The 13,069-nt window shown below is 44.2% G+C and overlaps 1 protein-coding gene across 15 annotated transcripts in view; it reads right to left on the bottom strand.

Annotated features, from left to right (window-relative positions):
* The window catches only part of MAGI1 (membrane associated guanylate kinase, WW and PDZ domain containing 1), a 402,777-nt gene that overhangs the window by 34,025 nt on the left and 355,683 nt on the right, over positions 1 to 13,069 (bottom strand). For all 15 annotated transcript variants that reach the window (XM_090022950.1, XM_090022949.1, XM_090022947.1 and 12 more), the window contains one exon: positions 6,270 to 6,301. In XM_090022950.1, the coding sequence (XP_089879076.1) occupies positions 6,270 to 6,301 (32 nt within the window). The remainder of the gene's footprint in view (positions 1 to 6,269; positions 6,302 to 13,069) is intronic.

The following is a 13,069-nucleotide window of genomic DNA, read 5'->3' as shown; positions in this document are numbered from 1 at the left end:
GACAAATATCCGAACCCGTTTTAAATATTTTCGGTTTTCTAAGTGACAATAGAAGCTCATTCACATGCAGACCTCCCTGTGCACAAAATTCCAGTTTATGAACAAAGCAGTTTTAAGGCAGACCTCTACTGAAAAGCATCTGAGCTGTGAATAATCAGAGTTTTATTACTAACAGAAAAAAAAGGTATTTTATCTTTTTTTTTTTTTTTTTTTTTGAGGGAATGTAAGGGAAGGGCAAATAACTAAAAGACAATAAATAGGATTCTGTGAACACAGGTTTGAAGCCCATCTTGTTGGAAGTAACTTGCTTATAGAAACTTGATAGCAGGACCTGGAAAACTTCACCAAGGATTTGAACAGACCCAACAAAAAGGTCATCATGGACAACCTTCTTGTTAAGAGGCACCTTTATGTAGCTTATTATATGAAATAATTAATAGCTACCATTCAAATCTGGAGTCCCATTCTGCCCAAGGGATCTAACTGGAACTGTGTGTATATTCCAAACAAAAAATAATCTCGTTAAGTTGAGGTCATCAATGCAAATAAATACAAATTATTTAAGTGTGAAAGACCTGTACAGAGCAAAGCAGTTTTTTTTTCTTTTCAAACTTTGGCAAACCTGGAAATTCTAAATGTAGAAAAAACAGCAATGAAAAGTAAGGACATTTCCATTCAGGTCACTCAAGGAACTGCATACCTGCCCATGTATCCAGAGCCAGACATGGGTGAACTGGGCAGTTGCCTGGGGCACAAACAGAAAAGGGGCCCGAAAACGGTAATTTTTTCCCCCATTGTTCAAATATTATTAGCAGTATCTCTGGCAAAGAGGGTCCCGATAATAAAAGTTTGCCTGCCGCCACCAGGAATCTAGGTACGGTACTGCACGTATCCTCATCCACGGCTTAATCAAAAAGTTTGGAGCCAAACCTTTCTCCACCAATACACATATCTGCTACATTCGTAGGGCTCAGAAGTGAAAGGGGATCTACCTGAACTACACTGTTTTTGTGTAGGTACTTGAGATTTTTATATGGCCATGGAGTTTTCATCAAGAAGCACAAAACACTTTTGCAAGCTACTTCTACTTTCTTTCGGTCTTCCCATGTCTTCGACAAAAAGCGAGCACACGGGAATCAAATCACACTGCCGTCTGGAGCAAATGGACCACCTCATAGTCCTTTATGTGCTTTTGTAGCGCCTCACCCTTAAGTGGGAGTTAGTGTCCTGTTTACCCTGAACAAAAGGTTTCCCTGAGATAAATCATGGATATCTGACATCTATGCTGGCTTACTTCACACTGGTGTAACTTTGCCCCTGCTTTTCCCCCATCATAATTGTACGCTGGTTTTGAATGAGCTATGACGATATAGGGCCATGCACTGCGTGTCTACTTCTTTGTTACTCTGGAATAAATGAAATGTTTGTTCAGGCCCAAAGACATGCAAAACCCAACCCAGGTTTCCTCGCCTAAACAATCAAGAGGGAGTAAGCCTGCAAAACCTCCCAAAGCCTTTATCAGAATTACCTTCCCCAAAATGTATTCCTCTTCCCACAAGCTCTTCTGTCAACCAGCTTTCCCTTTTTTTGCAATGCAAAAACTGCAGACAAACTACCCTACAGTTTTTGTTTGGGCCACTGACCATGAGAAAGATAAAAGCCCCCTTTCCCAGGGTAGTGACCCAAGAGCAGGGAGTAGGGAGGGTAGGTTTCCTGTGGGGTTTATACAGCTGTCTACACATCCTTCCCCTATGCCATACCCTTTCAAATCTCAATAGCTATATTTTCCATGAAGCTCAGAAAGAAGCCAGCCTTCCACGTGCTTACAATGCCAATCCAAATCTAGTCGCTTGGGAAAGCTAACGGGATTACACCGTGCACTGCACCATCCCCGTTCCTCTCCCGAAGCTGAGAGAGGATTACAGGAGGCAAACGAAAAACAATACAAAAGAGTTTGCAGTTTTTACATGATGGGGAAAAAAAAAAAAGGAAGGCGAGATAGCTGAGTAGAGAGTAGTGCAGTGCTGTGGAAAGCCTATACACAGGAGCAATTAAAAGCTGCTTTGTGTAGTGGTAGCCGAACGAGCAGAAGCCATTGCCCAAGGCATTAGCAAGGCTGGGACAGAAGCTCAAGGCCTGAGCTGTCGCGGACTAATGTATGCTTGCAGGTGTCAAAGGCAGGAAGCAAGGGCAGAGCTACTAGACAGGGAGAGGAGTGATGATGAGGATGACCTTGGGCGAGACCTGGACAGGACTTTCTGGAAAAGGAAGCTCAGAAATTGTGATTGTGGGCACAGCCCACTGATTCTGCTCCTAGTGCTCTGGAAAAAAGGCCTTTGTGTCCCCCTTCGTGCATAAAAAGAGATGCATCATGGACACACTTTGGCCAGATAATCAATTCCTCATCCTGACAAAAATAGCTCAGCATAGATCCTGACACCAGCTAAATGCACATGAGCCGAAGGGCAAGACTGTAAGTTGAATGCATTGTAGCCTGGTTGAGCTCTCCTGAAAATGCTTCACTTTAGAGATCTAAACAAGGATGAGGAAGGGAAGGGAAGAGGGGAACGGGGAACAGAGGAGGAGGCGGCATTAGTTCTTCTCAAAATCCTTAGCTCTTACGTTTGCATGGCATATCTTGGTGGCTGGAGGGAATTGAGGGCCGCAATGGATCTGGCCATGATTATGAAGGGTGAGCAGAACGAACTTCAATGGCTTCAGGAGAACTCATCTACTTTTCATGAAACCGCCCCTCCTGAAAAATGTAAATGTTCACCCCAAACTGTAGAAAATGGAAAGATTTTAAATTTTTAGTTGAGGTTTTTCACTTTTGGCTCTCCCTCAGACAATCAGACACAGCCACAGAAAGCAGGCATGTTCTGTGAACTTGTCCATCTAATGAAAACAATCCACATTTCCTCTGGGGACGATGGGAGGGCGAGGTTTTTTTTCTGAAAATTTCTAGCCAGCTCCACACACGAGAACTTAAAAATCTGGTCTTGGGACATTTTACAAATTGGGCCCTGCACGCCAACCTGAAAAACTCTACAAAGCAAACGAGCAGAGAAGAATACCTTGAACTCGGGTCATAGCACATCAACTGATAGTTATGAAATAACAATGGAAGACATAAAATCTTCTAAATACCCTCTCAAAAATGCAGTTATTTCTTTTCCCTGTGTCTGCACATACAATATTCTCTTTAGAGCAGACAACACATGCAGCACCATTGTGGTGGTACCACCAAACCTCCCAAGGGCCTAACATTTCTTCTCCAGGCCTGCCACTGGAGGCAAAAGCCCACAGCGACACAGATGTGGCCTGACGGGAATAGGCTAGTGGATCAAAACCAGCTAAAAACCAGGGTGTGTTTAAGAAACGGACCACAGGCTGAGGACAGGAATGCATTGGTGCTTCATTAGGATGGAGGAAAGGAAGAGGATGGGCAACAAATTGGTTGGAAGAGCTGGAGAAATCACTGAAGTTGCCTGAGTTCACTCTTCAAGGCCATTCAGAAAAGGCAAGCTGGGGCTAGGGTCAGTCTACTAACCTAAGAACTGACTGTGGGATGCTGCTTTAGTAGCAGCTCATTTATTAATCAAGAAGTAAATATTTTGTCAGGGCTTCCTAGAGAAGAGTGAGGGCAAGAGAAGGACAACAGCTACACTAGACCCATGTCGGGGATCTCAGAGGTGCAGCCACCCTGCCTCGAGGAGTACTGAGGGAACTGGGGTGTTAGTGCCACGAGGATGTGATATCTGCACCATTCAGGGAGCTCCTTAGCAATCCCACCCCAACTGGGAACAGGCTGTAGAGACTGGCATGCAAATCTTGCGAGCCGATGCAACCGTGTCTTGAAACTCTTTCTTTCTAAGCTTCTTAACACGGTTAAACATGAAACCTCCATTTATTACACTATGCAAAGGAAGCCACTATAAATATTGGATTGATAATGTTATTGTGTTTATTCTTTTCCTTAAGACTAAATGATGGATTATATGTTGCAAGTTGATCATTTTGTTCATTTACCTTTGCATAACAGGATCCTTAAATCTTTCAGACTACAATAAGCTGCCTTGATATACTGTTTTAACATACTGTCCACTAGTTGCGAGTGCAAGCACTTCCTATACCTAAACAGGGAGGGAAAACAGTGTTTTTAGCAGCTTCTTCCTTTTTCTGGGAAAAAGCTCACTTTTTTTCCCCTTTTTGGGGGGTGGGAGATTAGTGAGGGGTGAAGAGATCAGCAGATAAGCTAAGCAGATAAACCAGGCTTAGGGTCCTCCCTAGACAATCCCCCACCCTATTGCCCAGCCCCTGTGCAAGGAAGGAAGCATTGTTATCATGGAAAATGAGGGTTGGAGGGGACCTCAGGAGGTCACATCTAGTCCAACCCCCTGCTCAAAGCAGGACCATTCACAATCTATCAAGCTATAAATTAGATTTCGAAATTGGGTCCTACTCAGTTGACAAAGTTACTGAGGGGCCCCAAGTCCAAAAAAGTTGAGAACCACAAGTATATGGCTTTGGTGAAAAATGCTGAAGGGCAGGAGAGGAAGCAGCCTTCCAGGAGCACGATGTCCAAAGAATTGGGCTGCTTTCAATGAGCAAAGCAGCTTCCGCAAGCAACCTCCAGGAAAAACCAACTGCACCTGAGGCTGGTGGATTCCCTGAAGGCTCCAGGACGACACCTGTTTGCAAACAGTTTCGCTCTTCATCCAGGGAGGATAATCTCTAAGTGGATTTAGATGTTGCACAGATTTAAATGCTGCTGAAGAGACACCGTTCACTAGACAGGTGTTTAATACAGCCTCTCATTAATAAAGGAGATTTTGCTAGATCTGATCCTGCGAGAAGGCCCAGTTTTAAAACTCAAAGTTCATTTCCCAGAGCTGGTTTAATAACAAGGGTTACACTATCTTAAATCAAATGCAGAGAAACCTTCTTTAATGGGGGAAAGGAAACATGCCGTGGGGGGGGGGCAGAAAAAAAAAATCTGCTGGGCTTGTACATATTTTACACACTTGTTTCTATTTTACCAAGGGCTGAATTAATCTTTGACTATGACACAGAAGTAAATGCATATGGCCTGACATTTCTGCGATCGGAGCGTGAGCGCAAACTGCTCTTCTCCCTCTCAACATTAATGCAAGCTGACAATGCTATAGGCTTGAAGTCACGTGACTTTAATCAGCGTTCCCCTGAGCCGTGGGAATCGCATTAATTATTTCAGGGCTATCTTTTAGGAGGAACAGGGAACTCATATTAAAAGCAGGAGATTGCTGCTCATTTCCGTATTAAACCTCTCACCGGGCTGCACGGCTATGGGCTGCTACTGCCGGCACCCACGGTGGACCGTTGGGGAAGTTTCACTCGGCAAAGCTGTGCAGGAATCAACCCCTTTCAAATCCACCTTGCTAACCTCTCATTCCCTATAAAATAAGCACCCCCTTTTCCTGGCTCAAAAGAGCATATTCAGCTCTTAACGCTGGAGGAGGAGCGGGGCTTTCAGCACACTTTAGAGGAGAGCCTCCAAGCCATTATCTAACATCTCAACCAGGTAACAGCTGTACGTGGAAACCAGATGAGAAAGGACAGGAAATCATTGCTTTCTCTTTCCCGTTGAAAAGGATCTCGTGCTGAGAGCGAAACGCTGCGAAAGGCGAGCCAAGGAACAAAGGGTGCCCCCCACACAGCAAGCCAGATGTTCCCAGTCTCACGGCAGCTCACGGCATGCCCGTGAACCTGGAGACGCACCTTGCACATGCCTGGCCTCCCCCCATTTCACCCCCCGTAAACTGCCCTGCTTTTGTAGTTGGTAAATAATTCATCTCCTGGTGCATGAGAAGACACTGAGTTCATGCCAAAGGTTGGAGTCCCCGGACACCTCCGATGGGAATTGCTCTCTGGAAAGAAGGTGGAGCCTCCCATCTTGCACAGAAAGGAAACAATGACATTTGAGGAGGGGGCAACATAAACTGCCGAGCGGCTCATCCGTCGGGAACAAGGATCTGTGCATCTCCAGCTGTATTTGCAGGCAAGCTCCCTTCCTGCAGGGCTTTCCTCTTTCATCTCACCATGCAGCGCACACCCTGCACGGTGGGCATTGTGGCCACAGCCAGACAACTTAAAACAATCCACACCAAAATAATAATAACGAGACGAGGGGAAAAAAAAAAGAAAAAAAAAGCCCGACGCACAAGCAAGCCCCTTGCCTTACAACGGAGACAAACAGAAGGAAGTCACACACACATAGAAAGAGTGCTTACCGACTTTGGGCTCTTCTTTGGGACTGGCAGTCCTGAAAAATGGCAACAAGGGAAAAAAAAAGAAATGTTAGCATACAAATATTACCTTCCTTCAAGGAAAAAAAAGAAAATCCCTAGGTGTATCATCCGAACGTAGCCATCTGCAGAGTTATGTCAGATTTCGCTCTGGCATTGGAGTTACCAGTCTGTTCATATCGAATCAAAGCAGAGAGAGGGAGAGGGAGAGGGAGCGGGAGCGAGTGCGGGAGAGATCTATCTGCATTAGCTATGCTGACTTGTGCTGCAGCAGCCTGGAGGCTGGGGAAAGAAATTCACAGACCTCAGCGGCCTGGGAAATTGAACACTTGGACAGAATCTCAAATGCTCCCCTGGATTAAGAGAGACTTAGCTTACAATTAAGCCAAGGATATTTCCTTTTGACGCGATCGGCTTGTCAATGTTATCGCACCAATCAGAACGGCAGAAGAGAAACAGGTTGATTTCTAACCCTTGCCCTCCCCCCCAAAAAGTGCCTCCCTAGAAATAGATTTGAAACAGCAAATTTTCTATCAGCTTTGGAGGAACAGCTCCAGCTGGCCCCACCAAGTGAAACAAAAGCCCAAACAGGATAATCCTTATCCCTAAAAAAAAGATCATTTACAAATATAGATGTTATTGACAAAACACAAGTTCCCCCCCCCGCGTCCCACCGTAATGATAGGCAAATAGAGACATTAGCTGTCAGTTGTGACCTCCAATTGCTGCAGCTTGAAAACAGAAGGCTACTGATTTCTTACGTGGATTAGTTGGAGGTGAGATTATTTGGTAGCTGGGGAGGATGGCAACGGGGGGGGGGGTTATACAACGAACATGCAAATGAAGAAACAATTGAAAGGGCGCAGGAGAAGGATCTCCAAGGATGAGCCAGTGATGAGGTCAGAGATGTGGGAGACCTTAAGTGGGCTCCCACAATAGGTAGCACAATGCCCAGTAATAATGATGTGCCTCCTTGTGGGAACTGACCTACAGCTCAGAAGAGGCTGTTTCCTTGAGCAGACGGAAAAGACAAAAGCGTTTTCAATAATGGGGGGGGGAGGGAGGGGAACGGAGAAAATAACCCCACTCGATGTTTCACTTTGATTGCAAGGAAACAAACATAAACACAAAACCGAGACGACAGTGCACATCAAGTGCTCGGTAATTCAGGTGTCTGCAATCCGCTTTTGTCTTTAGGATGCGATTTACGTGGCACTTACGCCTCCTTACGTTGTCTACATCATGCATTTTGTTTGCACTAAGAGAGAAAAACAACGCCACGCTCCTGTCGAACTTTTCTCCAGAAAGCAGAACAAGACGTGCAGCAGCAAGACAACCTGGTACGGGGAGAACCTCGTTTTTATGGTAATTGGAAAGATGCCAGCCCTGAATACAGAATACCCATATAGTCACAAGTGACAGACAGTGCCCACTTAACTGCTTGTTGACAGGCTGGTCTAATCTGTACTGGAGAATCCCAAATACTCCAGCCTGTATTTTAAATTAAATGTTTTCAAATGTCAGGGAGTAGCAGTGCTCCAAGCTTTATTCTGTTTAGTGTATTACCAGCAAATAGCTCTTGTCCCTTAGGGCACCAACTGATTGAGGGATAATGAAACATCAAAACTGTTCGGACCAAACAATTAAGAGGCAGCTTTGTTTCTGCAGACAGTGACCACATCCACATAACCCACTTGGACAATAAAGCTCTCGCAGTTTTCATGGGAGTCACACTGTGCAACAGGCGCGGTTTTCTCCCAACTATATATATTTTCACTCTTTTCCCGAGCTAATCTTATGGAGGAGATCGATATATGGAACAGATGCGTTTGCCCATGTCCTGAGCACACACCTGAGCCAGTGCTGGTAAGCACAGCAATCTAGATACTTAAAGTACTGAAGAAGGAAGATGCAGCCGAGCTGCAGGTTTCAAGTGAGCCAGACACTGAACATATTGCATGGCAACCATCAAATGCTAACATTTAACAAACAGAAACTACAGAACAAAACTTTCCTTTGGAATCTGTCACTAGTTTCAACAGTTGTAATCCCCAGGAGATTGAAAATGGCTGGAAAGAAAAACCCACTGATGGAGTACACGCACAAGGCTACAGTTTGGCAGGCCCTTCAATGGCCCGTGAATCTTAGTGTCACTGCTCAGCTTTGGAGTTTGATGCAGACTTAGCAGTTGTTGACTTTTTAACCGATTTAAGCATCTGGAGAACATGCTCCAAAAACCATCCGTAGGCTTGCCCAGGAGAAACTTAAAGAGTCTGGGGAATAACTCATGTTAATATTTTCCTGTAAAAAGTTGTTTATTAATTTAGACCAGGGCTTATTGCAAAAACGTCTAGTTCCTGCTATGGTGGGTCAAGTCAGCGGATAATAGACCGCAACGTATCCTATTTATTCCCGGCCGAAGGAGGGGGTGCAGCCTACAACACCAAGGTACATCCTCCACTTGCAGAAACCACAGCTATGGGAGGTGGGGAGTGGGATTGCTAATGGGAATACACTTGCCTTGTGTGGGCAACTAATGGCGTTAGGGAAGAAAAATATAACCTTTGGCCAGTTGCCACTGCACGCAGAATCGAATTCAGGATAGCAATGACTGGAAGGCACTGCTGTCTACCGGCTGCCTGGAGGTTTATGTACAGCGAGGTGGTAGTCTCCAGTTGGCCAATATGCACCTCCGAAACATGCACACATACATGCACATATGCACGCACATGGCAACTTGGCTACCAATCCCAGCAGAGAACTGCAACTACACAGGCATATTAAGGAATGAAGACTACCTGCTCTTCCCTGTAAGAGTCACGGTAGGGTGTCTTTAAAGCTCAGTTGGGGGGAAATATGTGTTTTACTTTCTATTTTGTAACTTCTCTGTGCTGCCGCCCCTATGACATCCTTCACTCCCACGGAAACACCTAAAATGCATTTAATTAAAAGACCGTCTCAATGTATCATCTCAGTTTTGGCAAAACAAGCTCAAAGAGGCAAAAGGAAGCTGTCACCATCACAGTTTTAGCAACGGCTAAAAAAATAAATTAATAATAATAATAATGGCCAACCTGATAAAGATGGTCAATATGAGCTAAAGCCCTGTGGAATGGGGAAGAATGGCCCTTGTAAACACAGGCACATGTGACTCAAATTAAATTAATTAGAACCACAAATTACTCCTCTCTCAATAAGGATGTGATAATGCAATGGCTTAATTAGAAATACCAGAGATTGCTGAGAGATCTCTGAGCACACGGAGGGATGGTAATCAACCTACCGTCGCAGAGTCACCTGTACACTAACAATGGGTTAATCGAAGGGTGTTTGCGCGGGTGTACATTGGGTACAGTCAGGCCACCTAAATTATCAATCACTTCCATTGTGAAAGGAAGGGAGCCTAGTCGTAAAGATGTAATTTAACACCTTGGAGACTTGGGTTCAATCTTTGCCCCGCTATGGACACCCGTTGTGACCTTGAGCAGGTCATTTAAATGCCCTCAGTGAGACCCAGAGAGGCAGCATGTTCATTATGGGTTCTTCCAGGTGACTTGTAGTCTGCAATTCCTATACGACCATCAGCACCAATATTACGTTGGCATGACAGATGCAGAATGAATAAATGAATTGCATTGCTTTTCACAAAAAAGCATTTTTTCCCCTCTTCTTCCTGTGTTCCCAAAGGTTTCTACATACAGCTGGCCTCACTGATCTGTTCAGCTACATTTTGAAATGCAGGAAATGCATTCTGAAATTCTGAAATGCAGGAAAAAATATAAATCATTTATTTAGCAAGTTTTGCCCCATGAAAGACCACTGCTTCAATAGCTTTCCTCTCCAGGTATATTTGACATGATGATGCGCTGTGGGAACGGTAGCCCACAGACCACCGTTTTCTGGCATATTGAACTGGCATATTTCTTTCCATTTTAAGACTGCTTACACGGATCTGTTAGGTTTGATTTTCACTGTAACAAGCACTGGTCAAAGCCCTGATATGGTAGTGGTGGGAGTCAGACCAGAACCTGAGCACATGATGTGAAAGCCCACCAACTATGAAAGACATTTCTAAGATGCAGGGATCCTGGTTTCCTCCAGTTTAAAAAAAATCCTTAATTTTCAGTTAAAGAAAAATAATCCTAAATACACGTTTTCCCATGATTGAATGAAACACCGCTGATATACATATACATACACATGCACATACATATACACCCCCTGAAAATTGGGGATTTTTTTAAAGCAGAGAAAACCAGGATCCCTGCTTTTATTTAGCTCGATTGGTTGATAGACAGACAGACCTATAGATGACACTCAGATTCTTACAATAGGAGTATGTTGCAACTTTTGTCTTTATACAACACATGGAATAGAAAGGAGGCACAGGGTCAGGTCCAGCTGTCCGGGTTTACTAACCTGTGCAAGACGGAGAGCCAAGCTCATTAAGCAAATGACAACTCGGGCATGGCACCGGTGGCTCCTAAAACGAAGAAACCGGTGAGGACCACTAGAGGGCTCACAACCTATTTAAAGGGAAACGATGCCAACTCTACCACGTGTGTGACCACCAAGGAATCAAAAGGGCTGAGTTATTTGAATTCCCGGAAGGATTTAACTGAAGTTAAGAGTGGTCATCTGCATCTCATCTCAGAAGATGGAGAAATTAAACTGAGGTCTGTTGGATTCTGTTACAAAATGAGAAGCGTGCCCACTGGGTTGCAGTATTTGTGGCTACTGCTCAGCGCATGCCTTTAAGATACTCAGGGATCTCTGCACAGAAAAGAGGAAAGGAAAAGACAATATGCTTTGTCTCTGGCTTTCTGCATCATGCCTGGGTTGCATCTCTAGTCCAGACATCCTGTGAAATATCTGCAAGCATCAGCAAAGAGAAGTGGGTGGCTCAGTTGGAAAGGTCACCACTTGGTTTTAGTCATTATTGTGAGTGGAGCACACAATGCAGGGCAGCAGAAAATTAGCAGGAGATTAATAAAAACACAAGAAAAAGCACCTAGGGCTGTGTCAGAGGGTTCACATTTACGGGAAAAATCTTGCTGCATAAAAAAAGTAACAAGCCTACTCAATAGTGTTTTTTACATTGTGCTGAATGAAAGGATATCATCAACCAGGACACATATTTGGAAAGATGTGGGGTGAAATACTGGAGCCAGGGGTAAACATCTCTTTTCCCAGCAACACACATTGATCTCTACATTTTCTGACTGCAAAACAAGGAGGTCTAAATAATTAACACTAATGGCCATTAGTGCTGCTGGGGAGAGGGGTGGGGAGAAGAGGAACTAATTCCACATTGCCAAAGAATTTTTTAATAGAGGAGGCACAGTTTAAAAAATGGATAGGAGTCAGACTTCTCTAGATTGAGGGGAAGCATATCACAGTCATTTGCAAAAGAGGAGAGATACAGGTCTGCATGCAGCCATAAACAGCACCATCAAGGAAAAAAGTCCCAACCCTGCAAATGTGTAACTTTTCTGTTTGTCATAGTGATCTGCATTATAACAGTGTTACTGCACTAGCATAAAGATAAGCTAGGCAAAGTTAGCTCTAAGCCAAAGAATAATTTCCACTGAAGGAGTTTAGGCTCGCCATAAATCAGGGGTTGGTAACCATCAAACAAAATGAAAAATGCTTCATTTCTAAAATGTTAATGCTAGAGAAAAGCAGTTTTCAGGAGACCAACTTAGGTATTGTTAACCCACTGGCACAAGCAAGCGCACAATAATGCAGAGCATATTACAGCTACGAACAAGAGTTGCAGCTCTTAGTAGCTCTTAAGTTAACTCACATTTATGCTCAGTTACTCATTCCAGTTTGAAATGCTGAACAAATGCCCCAAACCTAGAAATTTGGTCATGCTACGTACTGACTTTGATCATGCCTCAAATAAGCGTTCATTTCAAAAGCAACAAATAAGCCGTTTAATAAATGTGTTCTTTTGACTACTGCAAATGCATATATTTAACTGTGTAACACGTATGATGTTACACATACAAAATAATGATACTGGCTAATTGAGGATCCGTCCTTATGTAAGGAATCGCCATTTGAAACCCACCCCTGACCAAGACGGTTTTGCCCATTCGTATGATTTTACTGCTACGATCGTGAAATTTTTCTTGAAGACTGAACTCCCAGATTCATGTGTTCACAGAAGAATCACAGCTTTACCTACACACCCAGAGAAAAGCTTAAGAATACAAATCTTGAAGAAGCTAATAAAGAATGCACCGTTCCCCGACCACCCCCCTAAATAAGGGCACGGCTTTGAATGCCAGTCTCATGATTTCTCCAGCAGGACTCATGCTTTTTGGCCATCTGGAGTTGACAATGCTGTCAACTGTCAATCCGGGGTTGACGATGCAGAATTTGTGGCCACCTGAATTGTCTCTGTGGAGCCAAGTGAAATCAATAAGCTGCCTCAGCTCGATTTCTAGCACGAACAAGACAGTCAGTAGAAACTAGCAGCACAACTGGCACCCCATTTGGAGGGTCAAGCAGACAAGCCAAGGATTGAGCATGCTTTGAAGCTAAAATGCCTCCCACCGCTAGACAGGATTGCCCTCCAGGGCCAGCACTGAGGTATACTCATTCATGGGGAGCAGTCTGCTGCTGTCACTGCTGCAAGTTTTCAGCGAGTTTTTGTCTTCAGGGCTCATATAATGTTAACACACAAAATCCATTCAGTTTGGGTCAGGCCCTTCTAGTGTACATTGGTACAGCAGTCAGCATAATGAGCCTCTGCTCCCAAACGGGGCCTTTGGGGC

The sequence above is a fragment of the Crocodylus siamensis genome, chromosome 11, assembly GCF_052110815.1.
Source record: "Crocodylus siamensis isolate JL-2025a chromosome 11, ASM5211081v1, whole genome shotgun sequence".
In the NCBI taxonomy this organism is placed as follows: Eukaryota; Metazoa; Chordata; order Crocodylia; family Crocodylidae; genus Crocodylus; species Crocodylus siamensis.
Note: the sequence above shows the minus strand (reverse complement) of the source record. Positions and strands in the feature narration are given on the sequence as shown.